Source organism: Felis catus, chromosome C1 (genome assembly GCF_018350175.1).
Source record: "Felis catus isolate Fca126 chromosome C1, F.catus_Fca126_mat1.0, whole genome shotgun sequence".
Taxonomy (NCBI): Eukaryota; Metazoa; Chordata; class Mammalia; order Carnivora; family Felidae; genus Felis; species Felis catus.
Genome location: NC_058375.1, coordinates 104,869,662 through 104,891,850, shown reverse-complemented (window position 1 = coordinate 104,891,850; position 22,189 = coordinate 104,869,662). Strand labels below are relative to the sequence as shown.

The 22,189-nt window shown below is 37.7% G+C and overlaps 1 protein-coding gene across 4 annotated transcripts in view; it reads right to left on the bottom strand.

Annotated features, from left to right (window-relative positions):
- Positions 1-22,189, bottom strand: part of VPS45 (vacuolar protein sorting 45 homolog) — a 65,785-nt gene that overhangs the window by 31,712 nt on the left and 11,884 nt on the right. For all 4 annotated transcript variants that reach the window (XM_006935074.5, XM_019837765.3, XM_003990560.6 and 1 more), the window contains exons 9-13: positions 21,587-21,700; positions 21,023-21,190; positions 11,829-11,987; positions 11,519-11,626; positions 10,579-10,700 (exon numbers count right to left, since the gene is read on the bottom strand). In XM_006935074.5, coding sequence (XP_006935136.2) covers positions 10,579-10,700; positions 11,519-11,626; positions 11,829-11,987; positions 21,023-21,190; positions 21,587-21,700 — 671 coding nt within the window. The remainder of the gene's footprint in view (positions 1-10,578; positions 10,701-11,518; positions 11,627-11,828; positions 11,988-21,022; positions 21,191-21,586; positions 21,701-22,189) is intronic.

The following is a 22,189-nucleotide window of genomic DNA, read 5'->3' as shown; positions in this document are numbered from 1 at the left end:
TGTAAACTTGCAGGAAAGCATTACCTGAATCACTAAAATTCTCTATACCATCAAGGTTTTTTCCGTCAAGTCCTTGCCTCCAGTCACTGGCCAGCTTTTTCTTATGGAGAAAGGTCATTTGCTTAAGAAATGCTGTATGATTATGACAGTAATATTTTTTCACCAAGTATGATTAGCTTTTAATTATTTGGGGACTGAATATTCAGGCAAGATACAGGTTCTCTTCTTTTTCTCCAACTGACATGGGCTGTTTCAGTTCGGACTAATACTTCTACAGAAGGGGAACATGAACAGCTAAAACTCAAGTTTAGTTCTTGTCAGATCTTTAGGAAAGATTTTTTTCTTTAATTTGTTTTATTATTTTGAGAGAGAGAGAGAGAGAGAGCGCACGCATGTACATACATGGGGGAGGGACAGAGAGAGAGGGGGAGAGACAATCCCAAGCAGGCTCCATGCTGTCAGTGGAGAGCCCGATGAGGGGCTCAATCTCATGAACAGTGAGATCATGACATGAGCTGAAATCAAGAGTTGGACAAATCGATTTCTTAAGGGGATCAAATAAGCTACAGTTGGCTATAATTTTAAATATGGACAGGAATCTCTGTAACCTTTATCATAGCATTACCCTCATGGATATATGCAATTTCTTTTTTTTTTTTATTTTTATTTTATTTTTTTTTTCAACATTTATTTATTTTTGGGACAGAGAGAGACAGAGCATGAACGGGGGAGGGGCAGAGAGAGAGGGAGACACAGAATCGGAAACTGGCTCCAGGCTCTGAGCCATCAGCCCAGAGCCTGACGCGGCGCTGGAACTCACGGACCGCGAGATCGTGACCTGGCTGAAGTCGGACGCTTAACCGACTGCGCCACCCAGGCGCCCCTGCAATTTCTTTTTAACACCAAACTATGAAGGATATAAGTTTCTAATTCTTCCCACTATATTGATTCAAGAAGTACCAATGAGCTGAGATAATAATGGCTTCCCAAATACAGTCATTACTGGTTTAATATTCATTAAAGAAAGTGAAGAATTAGTTCTGTGGAGGAAAAAAATCCAGTGTTGGAAGAATGTGCCATCAAGGAGACAGAAGACATTCTGTCAATTGTTTGGTCTATGTTGTAACCATCTGAGGTCAGCCTAGGTAGAAAATGGGGAAAAAAGCAGTTACACTGTTCGGAGAAGTAATAAAATCCTCAAAGCTGAAATGCAATTCCATTCTCAAAAAAATGAGTATTTTTTTACAGTGAGACTCTTTACATTGAGGGACAACTCTAGACCTGTTATGCAGTTTATCTTGAGTAAATACTCATGAATTGCACAGATTATTTCATTAAGAAGAAGGGAAGGAAGTTTCTCCCTTGCAGGGAGAAGAACCAGACAGGAACACTTCTGTTTTGAGCTTCTGATCTGATAAGTCAATTTAAAAAGCAGCTGGGCAGACTAATGAGGATCATCCCGGAAAATATTTGTTGATTTTCTATAGCTTCCCTCTATTTACCTCAAGAGTACATCTGTCTCTTATGGAAAAGAAAGGCGAGAACTGAGAAGGAATAAACTCAAGCAGACTCCGAGTAGAGTCTGAGAATTCCACCCTTTAACCTGACAATTTCAGGGTGCCAGAGTATTTTCGTGTTACTGGAGAGGGAAGAAATGTCACAGACAGTACCTGTGGGTGTAGGTTATATTAACATAAGGACAAAACTTAGATACAGGGATAGACTCTTACAGTCTGACTTAATTGTGTACTTAACAAAGATGACTATGTCACATTTGGTTATGAAAACATTAATAAATGTTTTCCTGAGCCTCCTACTGCTTATTCAAACTGGCTTAAGGAGGAACATCAATGGAAAAAAAAAAAATCCCTGACATTTTTCCTTTTCATTCCTTTCCCTGGTGAATTTTAAAAGTAGATGTTCTGATGGGGCCAACAGTAAAATACACGACAAATCATTTTTATATGATGGTTAGAGCTAAGTGGAATACACAGGTTCAATTCTTTGTACACATCTTGCTGTGCTCTGTAATTCACCATAGCAACCAAAAGCATTAATTAATGCAGGCAACAAACATTAGAATAAACAGCAGTCAGTTCATGCTGTATATAGATATACAAGGATACCTTGAGAACTCAACCAATTTACACCTTATTTTATTAGAAAAATAAACAAAAAATTCTCACATATAGTATTTCTGGAAATCATTACTTCCATACATGAATAAGCTGAGTAGAAAAACTTAAACTTTTGGGGTGCCTGGGTGGCGCAGTCAGTTAAGCGTCCGACTTCAGCCAGGTCACGATCTCGCGGTCCGTGAGTTCGAGCCCCGCGTCAGGCTCTGGGCTGATGGCTCAGAGCCTGGAGTCTGTTTCCGATTCTGTGTCTCCCTCTCTCTCTGCCCCTCCCCCGTTCATGCTCTGTCTCTCTCTGTCCCAAAAATAAATAAAAGTTGAAAAAAAAATTAAAAAAAAAAAAGAAAAACTTAAACTTTTAAGAGGCAATATTTTATCTACTTTGTGGAGCACTGTGTTTATGGCTAAAATTTAATTTTTTGAATACACTTACAGATAGTAAAGATCTTATGAGCATTTACTGGAAAAAAGGCCAATGTTAAAGGACTGCTGCCTTTATAGAAACAAAAATAAACTGCTACAACAAGATTCTACTAAATTTGTGTAAACGTGAAAAAGTACTTCCGTTTTGAATTGACTACGGAATGCATGACCAGATAGCTCCATTTTCTCACCAAATGTTTAAGTTGCTTGTTTTTATCAGGGACAAGAAGGAATTCTGGAGTGAGAAGGAAAAATGAGCCTGTTAAATAGGCTATGTGGGAGTCCCATCTGCAGAAGAAAGATCAAAACTCAATTTGTAGATATGGCTATACTGCCAAACAGGTAAACCATGAATTTAATAGCTAAGGGCTAAAAAATTTCTACAAGCGTTCCTGGTTTTGCAAAAAAGTTGTATTCTTGCCACATCTCCTTTGATACTTTCTAATAACAACAAAACCAAGGAGCTCTATCATGATGAGACTTAACTTACATAAAGATGACTAAAATCAATGACTCTTCTCAATGTGATGATCCAAGACAGTGGCTACAACTGAGAATGAGGCCAAGTGGAGGCAAAATACTGTGGACAGTTGATGGCAAACTGTAAAAATCTCAATTTTCTGGGAACATCAACCAATTTTATCCTTTAGTTTAAATTTTCCAACTGTAAATCTTGTCATTTCAACTGTTTTAAATGCTTACATAAGAAATTTGACATCTATTGGACACCTATTTGTAAAGCACTGTGTTAAATATTGTGAAAAACCCAATATTAATAAAACATAGTTTTTACTTCAAGATTATGATACCTAATGCAATATCTAATGGGAAAGATAGGTATGTATACATCTAACTACTGTCTCAACATCCAGAGGTAACCACTATTAACATTTTCTTGTTAATTCTTCAAGAAATATTTACTATATACATAAGCATATATATTACATACATATTATGCATGCCTGTAGCCAAGCAGACTTGTTTATATACACATACATATATAATCACATTTATGCTTAGATATGTTTTTTTACACAAAAGGGATATTATAGCATCTTGTTTTTCTATCCAATGTATCTTAGAAAGTTTTTGTATTACCCCAAGAAGAGTTACACCATTTTTTAAGAACACATAGCACTGTACTACAATTTAGGTAACAAGTCCTCTACTGATGGATATATAGCTTGTTTCTGTTTTTCCTTTTTTAAATGTTTATTATTTTTGAGAGAGAGCGAGTGAGTAGGACAGGGGCAGAGAGAGAGGGGGACAGAAGATCAGAAGCGGGCTCTGTGCTGACAGCAGAGACCCTGATGCGGGCTCGAACTCACGAACTGCGAGATCAACACCTGAGCTAAATTCCATCACTTAACTGACTTGAGCCATCCAGGCACCCCTTGTTTTTTTTTGTTTTTTTTTTTCCCTTAAATTATTACAAATAATGTTTTGGTAACTATCTTTGTTTATAGGTGTTTGTGTACTTGCACAATATATCTACATGGAATTGTTCAGTAGGTCTTTTTTTTTTTTTTTTTAGTTTGTTTTTGAGAAAATGCAAGAGACAGAGTGCAATCAGCGGAGGGGCAGACAGAGGGAAACAAAGAATCTGAAGCAGGCTCCAGGCTCTGAGCTGTCAGCCCAGAGCCTGACGCAGGGCTCGAACTCACAAACTGTGAGATCATGACCTGAGCCGAGTCAGATGCTTAACCGACTGAGCCACTCAGGCGCCCCTTCAGTAGGTCTTTTTAAGGCCTCTGTAGTCTTCCTTCTGTTAAGTGGGGCCAGAAAGTGACATAGGGATCTTCTGCGCCCTCCTCTGTTGTTGTGTAACCAACTTCCCTGCCTTCTTCAATGTTTCCATTGACCTAGAGGCTCATGACAGTTGCAGTGTTTTCTCCTGACCTCTTTTCTTGGTCACTGTCTTATTCCCTAAAGACTTTAGCTCTGATTTATTGTCCTCCTTCTCACTGTTGTTCCTTTCAGGATTTTCAGTGACTTTCACATCAATGTGGATTACTCATCTTCTATCCTGGTCTCCTCATCCAGGATGATCTGTTCTTCCATCCTACATTACCAACATCCATGATTATACACTTGATCTTAACCAAAAGGCCGAGAAGTGATCCAACATCCATGATGATAACACAAACTTTTTCACTACAAGTATGTGCACTGTGAAATCTTGAATCCAAGATCTGTTTCTCCAATAATTACCTCCTTAACTTCTAATTCACTTATACTAATACTTCAACTATAATAATTCTTTGACGTCATCAAGACCTCCAATCCACTCAACAATACTTTATTCACCATCCAATAACCTCCTTCTGTTTTCAGTTCCCCAAATCCTGGTTGGGCCCAGCTATCACCCTTATCCTCATTTATTTATTTAAACTTTATTTTTTAAATTTACATCCAAATTAGTTAGCATATAGTGCAACAATGATTTCAGGAGTAGATTCCCTAATGCCCCCTACCCATTTAGCCCATTCCCCCTCCCACAACCCCTCCAGTAACCCTCTGTTTGTTCTCCATATTTATGAGTCTCTTCTGTTTTGTCCCCCTCCCTGTTTTTATACTGTTTTTGCTTCCCTTCCCTTATGTTCATCTGTTCTGTGTCTTAAAGTCCTCATATGAGTGAAGTCATATGATATTTGTCTTTCTCTGACTAATTTCGCTTAGCATAATACCCTCTAGTTCCATCCACGTAGTTGCAAATGGCAAGATTTCATTCTTTTTGATTGCCAAGTAATATTCCAGTGTGTGTGTGTGTGTGTGTGTGTGTGTGTGTGTGTGTGTGTGTGTGTATATACATATATATATATGTATATATATATATATATATATATATATATATATATATATATATATCTCTATATATATCACATCTTCTTTATCCATGCATCCATCAATGGACATTTGGGCTCTTTCCATACTTTGGCTATTGTTGATAGTGCTGCTATAAACATGGGGGTGCATGTGTCCCTCTGAAACAGCACACCTGTATCCCTTGGATAAATACCTATAGTGCAATTGCTGGGTCATAGGGTGGTTCTATTTTTAATTTTTTGAGGAATCTCCATACTGTTTTCTAGAGTGGCTGCACCAGCTTACATTTCTACTAGCAATGCAAAAGAGATCCTCTTTCTCTGCATCCTCACCAACATCTGTTGTTGCCTGAGTTGTTAACATTAGCCATTCTGACACGTGTGAGGTGGTATGTCATTGTGGTTTTGATTTGTATTTCCCTGATGATGAGTGATGTTGAGCATTTTTTCATGGTCTTCTTTGGAGAAGTGTCTATTCATGTCTTTTTTTTTTTTTTCTATTCATGTCTTTTACCCATTTCTTCATTGGATTATTTGGTTTTTGGGTGTTGAGTTTGAGAAGTTCTTTATAGATTTTGGATATTAACCCTTTATCCAATATGTCATTTGCAAATATCCTCTCCCATTCTGTAAGTTGCCTTTTAGTTTTGCTGATTGTTCCATTGCTGTTCAGAAGCTTTTTATTTTGATGAGGTTCCAATAGTTCATTTTTGCTTTTGTTTCCCTTTCCTCTGGAGATGTGTTGAGTAAGAAGTTGCTGCTGCCAAGATCAAAGAGGTTTTTGCCTGTTTTCTCCTCAAGGATTTTGATGGCTTCCTGTCTTACACTTAGGTCTTTCATCCATTTTGAGTTTATTTTTGTGTATGGTGTAAGAAAGTGGTCTAGGTTCATTCTTCTGCATGTCGCTGTCCAGTTTTCCCAGCACCACTTGCTGAAGAGACTGTCTTTATTCCACTGGATATTCCTTCCTGCTTTGTCAAAGATTAGTTGGCCATATGTTTCTGGGTAGCCTTATCCTCATTTAATCTAGTATAGCCAAAAGTTGCTGGAGAAAACCACTGGGCTCATGGGCTCTATTTTATTAAAAAAAATTTTTTTTAATGCTTATTTATTTTTGGGAGAGACAGAGACAGAGCATGAGCAGGGCAGGGGGAGGGGCAGAGAGAGAGACACACACAGAATCCGAAGCAGGCTCCAGGCTCTGAGCTGTCAGCACAGAGCCGGACGCAGGGCTCGAACTCACAAACCGTGAGATCATGACCTGAGCTGAATTTGGATGCTTAACCCACTGAGCCACCCAGGCACCCCTCATGGACTCTATTTTAAATTAATGACCACAAAACTCTAATGGGCACTCAATTTGGCTAGAAGTCCTACTTACATTTCCCTAGTAAATTTTATTCCTATCCTGCAAGTTGAGTTTCACAGTATTTTCTTTTTACCCACTACCTCAGCTGATCACCTGACATCATGTTTTCCTGAGAAAATACAAGCAATCAGATAAGCTGGCCCCATATTCTCACCATCAAAACTGCTTAGAAGAAAAAAAGTACCTCTGCTTCCAAAGGCTCCTCTGCTTATGCTCTGGATTCCCTATAGGCTTCATTTCAGCTCTTCCTCTTTCTCTCCTGTATTTTCTACTTTGCTTAGGATAATTCTTTTTTTTTTTTTTTTTAATGTTTATTTATTTTTGACAGAGAGAGAGACGGAGTGCGAGCAGGGAAGGGGCAGAGAGAGAGGCAGACACAAAGAATCCGAAGCATCTCCAGGCTCTGAGCTGTCAGCACAGAGCCCGACGCGGGGCTCAAACTCACGGACCATGAGATCATGACCTGAACCAAAGTCGGCCGCTTCACTGACTGAGCCACCCAGGCGTGCCTCTTTAGAATAATTCTTATCAGATTCTAATCTCATTAGGAATGCTCTAGCTCTCTTACCCTTGAGCCCACACTCTCTCCTAGCTACCATCTACATTTCTCTGACACCTTCATGAAAAAAATTTTTAAAAGTGTTATATACATTTGTTATCTCTATTTTACCTTATATCCCGTAACCTAATTAGGTTTCCAAGCTCACTGAAACTGGGGAATAGGTCCCCAAAGACCTTCTTCATGTTGCCAAATCTGATGGATTCTTCACTGTTTTCAGCTTTACCTCTTCAGAAGACTAGACTTGGGTTACCACTTACTTCTTGGTCTTTATGACACCATGCTCTCCTGGTTTTCCTTCTACCTTTCTGTCTCCTCCTCAGTGTCTATTTCTGGCTCCACGTCTTCCACTCAATGCTCAGTCCTGGACTCTCTTCTTTTCTCTTTCTATGTTCTCTCCCTAAGTGATCTTATATATATTATATCCTATAGCTTTAAATATTACCAAAACCCTGTTGACTCCCAATTTGGTATCTGACATTTCATCTTGGTTATCTAATTGGCATCTGCAACTTAACAACTTGATTCCCCCCAAAACCTGAGAGTTATTCTTGACTTCTCTTTTACCTTGTCCCATCAATCTACTCCATTAAGTAAGTCCATTGAGTCTCTCTCCCAGCCTCCTATCCAAACCTCTTTCACTCCTTACATGGACTATTAAAACTGCCTCCTAAGTAGTCTCCCTGCTTCTATTTTTGCCTTCAAAAATCTGTTCTCAAAAAAAAAAAAAATCCATTCTCATACAAGGTGATCTTTAATAAGTAATTCAGTTCATGTCACTTACATGCTAAGCTCTTCAACAGTTCCCTATGACACTTAAAATTTAAAACCCCTCTTAACCAGGGCCTATAAGACCCTATGTCATGTAGCCCCCATTTATTTTTTCCACTTTTTTCCCCCTTCCTCGCTTTGCTCCAACCATACTGGGCTTCATTCTGTTCCATCAACTTGCCAAGTTCTCTCTTCGAGGCCTTTGCTCTGACATTCCCTCTGCTTGGGATGCTTTTTCTCCTAATCATTTTGTGATTAGCTCTGTCTTATAATTCAAAGTTAATCTTAAATATCATTGCCTCAGAGAGGTTCTCTCCATCTAAAGCAGCCCTCCTCACCTCTACAAAGTTACTTTGTAGTTTATTACCCTATTCATTTCCGTAGCACTTGTCTCATTCAAATTATATTCTTTATTTGTTTACTGTCTCTGGCATGTAAGTTCCTTAAGGGCAGGTAACTTGTCTTTCCTGTCACTTCTATTTCCCTGGCATTTACAACAGTTTTTGACATATTGAAGGCACTCAATAAATATTGTTACATAAAAGGATGGAGCAATTGAATTATTAACTGTATTTGTATTTAGGTAATAGTGACAAATGCTAACAGAGGCTGACAACTCAGAAATGTGCATTTTGTTGGCAGAACATCATTCTGAGCTTTGTTTGGAAGTGAATCACCCAAATTAGAAAGGTTTGCTGTTATGAACTAATCATACACAATATACTGTTCTGGTGGTATATGGTGTCCCTTTAACAATAAGTAGCTAATTGCTTGTTTGATAATTCTTTTTCTTTTTTAATTTTTTAAAACATTTATTTACTTTTGAGAGAAAGAGAGAGAGACAGAGCCTGAGCAGGGGAGGGGCAGAGAGAGAGGGAGACAGAGAATCTGAAGCAAGCTCCAGGCTCTGAGCTGTCAGCACAGAGACCGATGCAGGGCTCAAACTCATGAACCATGAGATCATGGCCTGAGCCGAGGTCAGAGGCTTTACTGACTGAGCACCCAGGCACTCCTGTTTGATAATTCTTATATGAAATTCATTAAAAAAGTAGTATTTTTACTTTTATCATATTAATTAGAAAGCTATTTAATAGAGTTATACTGTTTTTCTTTTTTGAGAGAGTGAGAGTGCACATGAGTGGGGGAAGGGAGAGGGAGAGAGAGAATCTTAAATTCTATTTTTAATTTAATTTTATATAAAAAATGTTTATTTTGAGAAAGAGACAGAGCAAAGCGAGCATGCATGCATGGGAGGGAGGGACAGACAGAATCTCAAGCAGGCTCTGCACTGTCAGCATAGAGCCCAACGAAGGGCTCGATCCCAGGAACCACGAAATCATGGCCCAAGCCGAAGTCTAGGGTCAGATGCTTAACCAACTGAGCCACCCAGGCACCAGAGTTATACTGTTTTTCAGAAAGCCTCTAAGATAGGTGAATAGCTTTAGGCTGGTTTTCATTCTTTCCACTTAGCTGACAGTTCTACATCTTGATGTCAAGGTCCTTAAACATTTTATCTGAATGAATGTACTGTTTGAATTTAAGCCCAGATATTCTGCCTCTCAACCTTGGATTTTTTTAAAAAGATTTTTTTTCTGTTGTTACCAAATTACAGTTTTTATTTTAAAGGAACAAAATGGAAAAAGAATACATTTTATCATATAAAAGAGTTATCTATGTACCTCAAAACATTCTTCTCCTTTCAGAAGTTTATTGTATTTATAAAACACTATTCTTCCAAGACTCTTAGATTATGATTAGCTAAAATAACAGAAGAATTCTATCAATAGTAACAATTCTCACATCAATCTATCCAATAGGGTTCCATTACATATATCAGGCTCTTTATAACATGAAGTTCCAATAGAAAAAATATACAAGAATATAATTTCTAACAACGTAGACTTTGTGTATATTTCAAATTTCAGGTTGGTCTAAGTAAGTTGTTCTGGAGTTTTGTTTTTATTAAAACTAACAAACCACTTAGATTAAAACTGCTTCCTTCAGTTAATACCCCCAAAGCAAGCCACCCTTTTCTTCTATGTAACAAATGGCCTTTGCTAATTAGATCTGTTTGTATGCTGGCCACATGTGGCAAAGTCCAGTCCTCCCCCAAAATAGTAACAACCTGCTCTGGATGGCAATCAAGTCGCAAATCTATTTTTGGCTTTAACGTTTGAAAGTCCAAATGTGAAATGCCATGGAACTGAACCTTAAATGGCATAAGTGAAGTCATCTGATATGAAAGGACAGAATACAAGTATTTGGGGTACTCTAAAACACCTGTTTCTTTGTTCCGAAAGAAATAATGTTTCAGGCCTAGCAAGTGAATTTATAGCTAACTTGGACACACATAAAACCAAAATGAATCTCAGAACTGAAACAACAAGGGAGGAGGAGTGGCACAATATAATCTTAATTGTAGTCTCTTACATCACTCTACGTTTCCTATTTTCTTAGTGTTTATGGTCTTTATTATGAATATCTTGGTTGTCTTACCTGTCTCTGAGTGTGTTGGGGCCTAGATAAGGGTACAGGTTTTCCTTAAGCTTTCCTTTGATGAGATGGTCCAGGGTCTCATGTAGGAAAGGTTGATGTTGAGTATACACATTTTCTACTCCCTAAGACAGGGAAAGATGGTTCTTATATCATTTTTGGGAAATGTGTAATATAAGAGTTAATACTACTCATCAGAAAAGGACATGCATTCAATAGGTTTTTCATGGGATAGATTCAAATAGGAATTTTAGAAGAATGCTATGGTTAAATGATTAAAAAATTTCTTTTCATCAATCAGAAATGTTCCAATCTCATAAAAATACTGTAATTTAAACCTAGCTATTAAAGAAGAATTTAAAAAATGGAATGGCTTAAATCCTTTATCATCTCTTCAGTGATTCTCATCCTTTTGTGAAAATGTTATATGACAGGTAGAGCAAATAAAAGGAAAACACGTTTTCCTTTCTAGAAACACTCAGGAAAACGGAAACATTTCAGGAAACCTAAGAAAGGCTTGCAGATTAAAACTAATTTGTTACCATCTTAAGAAAATGGTTTAGTATTTTTAAAAGATCTACAATTGTTTCCTTTATCTTTAGCTTCGTTCAAAGAAAAGATACCAAACAAAGCTTGAATTATAAACAAATGGAGTAAAATGGCCATGACTAACAGAACTGTCTGTCTTTTTACTCTTGGGTATTTCCTAGAAATATTTCGTTATTCCCTATTTGGCTGTTTGGTCCAATGCTGATGCTGCTCCAATATAGAAAGTATTTGAAGAAAAGGCTTTCAGGAGGATGTCTGCTTTAATTTCATTAAATTGACACAGTACTAAGTCAGCAACAATCCTGAAGTTGCTTTGAAGATTGTATTTATTCACTCTCAGCTGTAGGGGCTTCAACGGTTTCTCCTTTAGGAAAGCCCAGAGGACATGCCATACCTTCAATCCTTTGAGGAACTGTTTGGTAATAGCCACAGCGTCTTTGGGGCTGAAGAGGTCACTTCCTCTGACCCGTTTACCGCCATATTCAACTATTGCAGACACAAGCTATAAGGAGAAAAAAGAGAAACTATCTCTTACTGCTGGGGGATGAGGAGACCCATTTCATAAGAAAATACCTTTATTAAGGAAATGAGGACATGAGAGGACAGAATTATACATTTTTGTTAAGTAAAACAGTATAATTCTCCTCTGTCAGAGCTAAGAATGTTACTACTATTTGGTGGGATTAACATACAGATTTGGTTACCTTTCGATACTTCTCAGAAACACCTTTATTCCTGAGGTCCATCATTAGTCCTGGCAGGCTGTTGCTGCTGTGTCGCTCATAATGTAGAGCATAAAGCATCACTAGGCGGGCAGCGTCAAACTCTGTCACTTTGGGGTTCTGCAGGAGCCTCTTTACATTCTGAAAAAAGAGAGAGCTGACATTTATCTCCCCTTCACTTGAGTCAGGTGTAATATCTTAGATCTAATAACTATTGAATGGCAGTGATGCATCTGAGTTTATGACTAAGATTACCACTATGGCAATGTACAGGTCTAGGTTCAGCCATTGTTTCAACTACAGAAAATTAAATGCCTTTGCCTAAGATATGAAGCAAATAAGAAAAAAATTCCCACTGTAATTGCTTTAGGACAATAGTGAATTGAACAATGGATGGTTCTTCCTTTCTTTCCTTTGATGAGTTGATCTGTGGTCTCAGGTAGGAAGGGTTGCAGTTTCCTTGCTGAAACAAGGAACACACATTACTTGTACCATTTCAGTCAATACAGCTCACAAAGGAACTGACCCCGTGACTTGAACAAGTATGGCCTAGTGTTAGTGATTGACCAGTGACATGGAGATGAGTAGGGGGACTGGGCTTAATCTCCAAGAAGCATCAGATGAACGCTATGTCTCAACATGGCTTTCAGATATACAAGTATGTAGAGCACGGGATCTTTAAATGGAACACTTAGGATTTTAAGAGGGCAGGTACTGACAGCAAAGGGAGCTCAACAAAGTCATTTAGGTTTTGCTGATGCTCACATTAAGGGACTTCCCTATAGTATCTATTTATATTTATTATGCAGCAGAATAAGTTAATCCAGGCTGATAAATACTTTGTGATCTCCCTGTAAGCATAAGGCACTACGCCAGGCACTGGAGGGGATACAGAGATGAGCTAGACCCAGTTTCTGTCCTCAGTGAGTTCAGACAAGGAGGTGGAGGGGAATGAAACACTTATAGCCTATTCTGCTACGGAGCATTTTCTTGAAAGCACCTTAACTCTATGAGATCATTACAATATGGGAATAGTGTCAGTTTAACACAGAAGGCATATTGCTTTATGGGTAGTTTTTTGAGTGTTTTAATATTAAGAAAGGAATAGGGACAAGTTTCCTCTTTAAAGACACTATGTTAAGAAAAGGATGTAAATCCTACACAAGTGTTTTCTGCAAGAAGTAGCTGGTTTGTAGCTTTAAGACTGCTGTACATTCCACTGTATTAAGCTATCTGGGGAAAGGGCAAGCGCAAATGAAAAGGATGCAAAGATATTTCTCTGAGTTAAAAAGCAAACAAAACAACAGCCCCAAACTGACAGATATCCTCATATTATATTTTTAATTTTGGTTCAACTAGTTTGTATGAGAAACAAAAGTTTTTGTAACCTTACATCGTGAAGACTAAATCATGAACCCCAGGAATAAGGAAAGCTACAAAGGATGGGCTGAGTGTATTTATAGGTGCAAATGCCTGTGGAGATTTAATCGTGCTAATATTTTTATTAGGATTGTTATTGTTTTTATTAGGGCTTTGATTACAAAGTTATATAGATTTTTTTAGTTGTGCAGATTTTAAGTGACCTGCTTATAACCCTATTTTCCCAGAACACTTGGTTATTTTTATTTTTTTACGTTTATTTTTGAGAGAGAGAGAGAGAGAGAGAGAGAGAGAGAGAGAGAGAGAGAGAGAAAGTGTGAGTAGGCGAGGGACAGAGTGAGAGGAGAGAGGGAATCCGAAGCAGGTTCTGTGCTGGCAGTGCAGAGCCTGATGTGGGGCTTGATCCCATGAACTGTGAGATCATGATCTGAACCAAAATCAAGTGCTGGACACTTAACTGACTGAGCCGCTCAGGTGCCCCAACTGGTTTATTTTTAGTACATGATTTTGCACAGTGGGAGGTTTTTCTGTTATAATACAGAAACAGATATAAAAAGCAAAACAAGAAACAGAAACTGAGAATCAGCGCAATGGGGGGGGGGGGGGAAGGGGACACAAAGTGACGAAAAGTACATCTGCTTGCTGAGAAATCAAGAAAGACTTCATGAAGGAGGTGACATTTGCCAAAGGCCTTAAACAATCAGTAAGTGTTGGAATTAGTCTGAGAGACTAAAAGAGGAGATGCTCTTAATGGGAATAAGGAAATCAGAGAAAGAAATGGGTTGGGTTGAAAATCTGGCAAAAGCCTTGATGGGCACTGGGTTCTGAGGACATAGCAACATCCAAATGGAACTTTACAACTTATGAGATGCTTTCACATACCTTATCTTTTTAATACTTCACAACAACCAGGTCTAATGTTTAAGAACTCTTCTGTTCACACCAAAGAGGGACTGTGATGACACGGGGGATCTCCCAGGTGTCTCCCAAGTAGAATGTTCTCTGGGGAGGATCCCTATTGTTGCTTTTCTGTGTGAAGATTTCACTAGCATCATCTTCAAGGGATCAAAAGGGAAGAAATTTCTCTTCTGTAGACTTAAACCCTGCAGCCATTAAGAATTTCCTTGCTTTTTTTTTTTTTTTTCTTTTGTGGTACCCTTTCCAGAGCTGTCACAGAATACAGACTACTTAGAATATCTGTTCACATTTGCCACTAGTTTCTACCATACTACGAAGACATTTCAGAGTACAAATTACCATCAAGTAAGAATAGCCAATTTCATATGTATCTCAATCAACTTAGCATAAGCTTAAAACATCCATCTGCGATCTCTGTTGTCACTTTTCTCATAGGCCAACGTTTCACTCTGTGCCCTTGCAGTCACTGTCTTTTTACCTTAAATCTTCTTAATTTATATACCCTTCAGCAAATCTGAGACACTCAAGTAACTATAAAACCACAGAACTGGTACGGGACAGAGACTGCAGCAATCAGCCTGTACCCTTCCCACTTGCTCCCTTTCTAATTACTTTCACTTGCATCCTGACTCTTGGCTCTTCCCCATTAAACAATCCACTTCTCTTCCCTGAGATCTGGTGCTGGTATTTAGAGTTCCTGGCTTGACTCTTAGTTTTCCCTTGAGGACATGGGCCAGAATCTGATGCAGGATGACTTGCGTAGACTACTTTGTTTACTTTTGAGCCCTTAGGATGCAACCCATGACTCAGGTCAGTGTTCCAGCTAGACTTATCTATTTCCTCATGAGAAGAAACCTGTAGGTACAGCTCTTTCCTCTCTTTCAGCTGTGTAAGTCCTTGAAGAAGCAGGGCCTTTTTGTCTGCCTGGATCCCAGGTTACCCTTTGACTTAATTTTGAACTATTTCACTCATGGCTACTTGACTCATCAACTTGACTGTGGCATACACTATACTGAGATTCCAGGGTACTAACCAGAGAAGAGGAGAAAACATTCTGAGAGACTTCTAATTACATAGAAGGTTATCTGCTACATGGTGGTATTTATATGCTGGAAATATGAGTGAATTACATAATGAACTTCTGGTTTCTCTTTTCTTATTAAATTTTCCATAAGTCTTGAGACTTTCAAGAGAGAAAAGTATACATCACATAATAACAATGGCTGAGTAACGAAACAGAAAACTATTGTCCCCTTAAGAAGACAGGATTCAAACATAAAATTCACTGAATTCTAACATTCATACAGGTTTAATGAAGGAATAGGAAAAGAAAAGCAAAAGCACTATCTCTGAAGGTCAAGTTTCAAAAAGTAGCTAATGTTCACTCAAAAAAAATCAATTAAAAAACAATTCTTCTTTTCTGATATTTAAAGATCCTTCCCATTGTTTGGGGCTACTTTTCCATTTTCTTCCACCAAAACTAGGATGACAGAACACAACGAGAAAAGTTTTTTATAATGACATAGCTACACGTTAAACCACTGTACAAATCACAGATGAAGTCAACAACTAAAAATAGTCTTTAATTTCTGCTTCAATTTAACCAAAAGAGTAAGAACTCTACCTTGTTATCTCTTTTTTCATCTTAAATCTACTCAATTTCTATACTTTTCAGCAAATCTGAGATACTCAAGTAACTATAAAACTACAAAACTGTAGTAAAATTGTCAATGAATACCATTATAAGCCAGCAGATTAGAATGGCAAGATGAAATTGGCAGAAGCCTTCAACATGCTGATATGATAAAAAAAAAAAAATGAGTCTAATCTGTTTGAGAGAACAGTGTAGTGGACTATAAAGAACTTATCCAGGAAAAATGATAGAAAGTAGGCAGGACCCAATTCCAGTGATTGGTAATACATCTGAGTCAGTATTCTTTTTCTTAATATCTAGTCAATATAAAAATTAGCTTTTGCTGTTCCACACTGTTTCTGAAACACTAGTTAAATGTTGGTTTATACAGAAAAAGATCATTTTTATTCTTAATTGGTGAAAGTAAAATTGTCACCTCAAGGTGTCCCAAACAATTTTCTTATGATTTTAATGAGAAGCAGAAAAACCCTTCTGCAATCAGGGAGAGATCTGAGGTGATGAGTAGACTAGAAAACATGTCCTGGATACCACAAAGAAAATAGAATGTGTCATCAGATAATAATACTGATAATCATGACAGTTACTACTTACTAAATGTTGTAAGTACCAGGTACAATATTAAGTGCTTTATATGTACTAGCTCACTGAACCCTCAGAAAAATCTTTAAACTAAGCACTGTGATTTTTTCCTCAGTTTACAGACAAAAAGACTAAGCCTTAGAGTGGTTATCATTTTCAAACCCAAGCCATCAAAGTCCTAAGCTCTTAGCCACTACTCTATACTGCTTCAAACAGAACTGTCCTCTTCATATTTCTAACAAGCATTTATTGAGTCTTTATACCAGTAATGGGATGATTTGAGATCTCTTACCCAAGGTCAGGAAAGAAGGATATAAAATAGTTCCTCCTTCTTTTTTTTTTTTTTAATTTTTTTAACGTTTATTTATTATGGAGAGATAGAGAGACACAGAGCACAAGCAGGGGAGGGGTAGAGAGAGGGGGAAACATAGAATTCGAAGTAGGTACCAGGCTCTGAGCTGTCAGCACAGAGCCCGACGTGGGTCTTGATCTCACAAACTGCAAGATCATGACCCAAGCCAAAGTTGGTCACCCAACCAATTGAGCCATCCAGGTGCCCTGACTAGTTCCTCCTTCTAAATGAAAGCTATGATATGAGACATGGAGTTGGAGGACTGCTTACTTTCTGAAGATGTTTCTCTTCATGGCATGAAAATAAATCTTTCTCACTAATCAAATGAGTCTTTACTGAGGCTATGGATATGTTTTAATGATGTACATTACAGTTTGGTTCCAGTGAAAATTCTTCTAAATCAAATTTTTGTTAGCCTGTAGGATAACTGGTTAGAAGTGGAAGCAATTTATAGATTAATTTTTAGCAATATATGAATTTTTTTCCTTCACTATGATATAGTTACTATTCAATAAAGCAAACCCCATTCTACTCAAAAACCTCAATTCATTGCTTCATGATGTATTATCGTCCAAGGTCAAGCCAAGGAATGCTATAACCCATCTAGGGGTCAGGCCCCTGGCATCTACTCATTACCAAACAAAAGCTCCCTTCATAGACTATTTAAATCATGTTGCCAAAGAAATCTTTTATGGTGGAGGAGTCCAAATCAATTGCTCACTGTAAAACCCTAACAACATGGGCAAGAAAACCTTCAAAGGATAACTTTTTAAGATATAAAGTGGACCACAAATGGAATTCATATTTTAAAGTATCTATTTTTATCTCTTAAAGTGAACAAGAAATAAGATTTCAGGCAAGGAATTATAGTAACCTTGTCCAACTGCTTTCCATATGGTAGAGAGATACAAATAAAGATACTAAAACTGGCTAGTGATTAAGTTTGGTTCTATTGTTTCAAAGAGAAAAATAAAATGATAAAGAAACAGAAGGAAATTTATTTATTAATTTTTTTTTTTAATTTGAGAGAGAGCATGCATGAGTGAGGGGAGGGGCAGAGGGAAAAGGGGGGAGAGAGAGAGAGAAAGAAAGAGAGAGAAAGAGAGAAAGAGAGAGAGAGAGAGAGAGAGAGAGAGAGAGAATGTTAAGCAGGCTCCATGCTCAGCATGGAATCCAACACTGGGCTCAATCCCATGACCCTAGCTGAAGTCAAGATCATGAAGTCAAGATCATGACCTGAGCTGAAGTCAAGAGTTGGACACTCAACCAATTGAGCTACTCAGGTGCCCCAAGAAACAGAAGGAAATTTAAATTTAATTACAGGACAAAATTTTGTTTTTATTTAATGAGAGAAGAAAATTCATTTTATTGAGAAAAATAAAAAGTTTTCATAGGAATACTTCTATTAGACCCACAAAACAACTGTGAAGTATTATTAGTAGTATTGCTCAAAGTAAAGAAGTTGGTCAAGTTAAATAGATTGTGATACATCTTTATGAAGGAATACTGTTTAGTGATTAAAAAGAGAATGAGGGGAGCCTGGGTGGCTCAGTCGGTTGGGCGGCCGACTTCGGCTCAGGTCATGATCTAGCAGTCTGTGGGTTCGAGCCCCGCATCGGGCTCTGTGCTGACGGCTCAGAGCCTGGAACCTGTTTCGGATTCTGTGTCTCCCTCTCTCTGACCCTCCCCCGTTCATGCTCTGTCTCTCTGTCTCAAAAATAAATAAACGTTAAAAAAATTTTTTTTAAATAAATAAATAAAAAGAGAATGAGTCTCCGAGATACGTGGTTAAGTGAAAAAGTAAAATGCAAAACTATGTGTACAGTATGATATCATTTGAATTTAACAAAGAGAGAGATACACTCACTCATGCAGACTTGCATCCACAGAACAACTGTAAGGGTGTATGTGAGGCTGGTAACTGACTCAGTTTTTACTACACTCCTTTTGGTGAACCAAGTACTTATATTATCTATTTAAGAATTAGAATTTAATACAATTTAAAAAATAATAAAGCCAGCCTAAAAGTTCTTTGAAAAGATTTAAGGGATAAAATTCAAAGTGATGACGGAAGTACTTTTCATAAATATAAAGCAAATAGCATCATTATGATTTTCAAAATGATGGTGTTTTCAGAGGAAATCTTAATAAACACTAAAAAGTAACAACTATAAATCCCAGTAAAGACTTTGCTATAACTAAAGCAACCACAGGTGGATGGATTTCTTTGTTCTGGTTGTACCATATGTTTAAAACATGCTTAGAGAAGAAGAAACAACATTTACAAAGCACCTATCATATGTGAAGGATTTTGCATATCTCACTGAATCCTGGTACAAATCTAAAAGTTTCAAATCTTTATCCCTGAGGCTTGGGAAAAATAAGTAATTTCCTCAAAAAAAACCTCTGGTATGTAGAGACAGAATAAAAGCCAGGATGGTCTGGCTCCAAAGCCTGTGTTGTTTCCATTATACCACACAGGCTTTATTTTATAAAGTTGAATTGCAGCCGGGAAAGAGAGAGACTAAGTTATAGAATACAGGGCCCTATAAATAAGGAAATGTACTTCTTATGGGGAGTGCCTTAGAAATGGCCATCTCCCTAAGGACTCTCATTCCCAAGTGATTTATTGCCAGTGATAACACATTGTCATTTCTCAGGAGCCTTGGAATTATTGGATTAGTTCTGTCTTGTTATCCTTATATCCAATCTGTCGCTAAATTGTTGTTTTGTCCCTTTGAATTGTCTCTCAGATTTGCCCTTACTGTACATTTTTAGTACTATCACTATGAGTCTACCAGCCTAACTTGTTTTTGTTTTTTGTTTTTTTTTTTACCTCCAAAGCATCCTTACTAGATTAAATTTCCTAAAATACTGCTTTCATCATATCGACTTTCTACAAATGACCCCACAATGGATGTCTTTGCTTATCTCAGCAAGTGCAAATTCCTCTTACAGGCTTCTTCATAAACTGGTTCCTGTGTACCAATCCAATTTTATCTCCTATTTCTCTTCCACACCCACTCTCACACTGCTTATTACTTTTTTGCATACTTCTGCATCTTTGCTTTTCTGTTAACCGTGAATGAAATCCTCCTCCAGATTCTGTTCATTCTTGATGGTCCATCTTAATATCATCTTCTCTAAGGAACTGTTCTCAATAACCTCAATCTTATTATAGTCAGCATCACAATTTTGACTTAATTAAATATTACCTTAAAACACTAAGTGTTTCTTGTGTTTTAGTTTTGTCCCTTCAACAATGCCGCAAATTTCTTAAGGCCAGGGTCTGATTATGTCCCTTTTCTTCTAAAATCCTCTGGTAACTCTCAACATTTTAAGATTAAAGCCCCATCTCCTTTCAGTGGCCATAATCGGGCCCCAGTCTTTCTGGCTTATCTAAGACCACTCCTCATCTTGTACCTTGCACTAGCTACATTGAATTATTCTCTGTTCCCTTAACCCACCCCCCCCTCGCCCCCGCCATCTCCATGCCTGCATTATCTCTGCTAAGAATTTCCCCTCTTGTCTCTGGTTGGTACACTTCTACTCTGTTTGGTGCACTCCTACTTATTTGTCCAGACCCAATCTAATGTCATCTTCTTTAAGAAGCCTCATCCTTAGGGAAAACAGTTGTCCTTCCTCTGTATTTCCATATCCTTTTGTAAATACCTCTAGTATAACAGCACTTATCATATGGTAATTCCTGGCTTAAATTTCCTTCTCCCCTACTATCATGTGAGCTCTTTGAGGAAAAGTATGGTATCTTTTTCCTCTTCGTACCTCTGGATCCTTATAGCACTATGTACACGCAGCAGGCATTCACATGTTTATGGACTGAACAGCAAGTGTTCAATAATAAAAAACTTAGATAATACATTTTAATATATATTGCATCTTTAAATCTTCCTTACAACATTGTGAGATAAATATCATTTACAGATGAGGAAACTGGCTCAGAAAATAAGCCAACGGCTCTAGGTCACAAAGCCAGTAAGTGGCAAATGGCCAAAATCCAGATCTTCTGATTTTGGTCTAGAATTCTTTCTAGTAGCCTAGGATGCCCTCCTAAATACTCATTAACTGCCTGAACCCTCTGCTACTGCACATTATTATTCTCCTGTGGCTCTTGTATCTAAAATCAAATTAATCTGTGTTCTTGTCTCAACTCCTTGTTAGACAATAAATTCCACGTTAGTGAAGAAGGATTACTTTTGCCTTTGTATCTCTTGTTCTGCCTGGCACAGTGCCTTACACACAGTAGGTGCTCATCAAATTGGACTGAATAGATACCTGGAGAGCATTAGAATGGTCATTCTGACAGGCCAGTTCTTGCTCAACTTCTGAAACCTCCAGCAGATTCCGCTCACTGACCAACCGAGACAGCTCTCCAACCACTGTCACATGCTTTGATACCGTCCCAGACATCTTCTTAAACTGTGGGTAATTCTCAACAAAGGCCTGCCATGGGAAAGACATCAATTGGGGGTTCTGTTATTTGACTGAGGATAGACATGTATGAAGAAGGGAAAAAATAAGCAGGAATTGTTCTGCCCAGACTAAGGCATCTACCAATCACATGGTATTTTGTTTATGCTTAAGAAGATAAGAACTGGTATATGTCAATACACTGACTCTTTAAATAGTCCAAATGTGACTGAAGAATGGAAAAAAGTACATGGCTTGTTATGAAGTTTTCACTATACTGTTTCCTAAAGAGAAATAGTACAGAAAATTATTTCAAACCAAACAAATGAATGTAGGCAGAAATCAGACTGAGAATATTCTAGAAATATTGCTTACATGAATAGTTCCAAAGTCTTGCATGTTAGTCATCCATGAACATGTTCAATTTACCTTCATGTCTGCTATTGATTCTAGTTTTTGCTGTTCTTTTGGTTTCTTCTTCTGAAAGTCTTCCATGAGATTCTTTATATTGCTACCAATCTCAGCAAAGTTCAGGTACATATTCTGTGAAAAGGAAGTTGGAAACAGTTCCAGCAATGAGTCTGACTTCCAGATCATTTAAAAGAAGTGAGAAATGGAAACCAATTTGACAATAAATTTCATATATTGAAAAATAAATAAATAAATAAAATAAAAGAAGTGAGAAAGAATCCCAAAGACAGAATTGAAAGGCAAGAAAATTCCATTATAATGACCAAATCTGGACACTGGCCAGGACACGGGTGATGAATGCCATTACTATTCTCACAAAGGGCTACAGAAGGGAAGGAAGTAAATAAATCGGGTTCTAATTCTGAGAGTATAAAACTAAATATGTGATTTCTATGGGAAAAAAACTGTTAAAGGGTCAGAATCCAAATCTTCTGCCTTCTCTTGAGATGCAGTTTATCTACAGGATGCCTCAACAACCTTCCCCATGAAATCCCATACCTGTTTTCATTCGAACAAGTCAACACCAGCCTTCTTACATAAAAATAATGAAAAACAACGAAA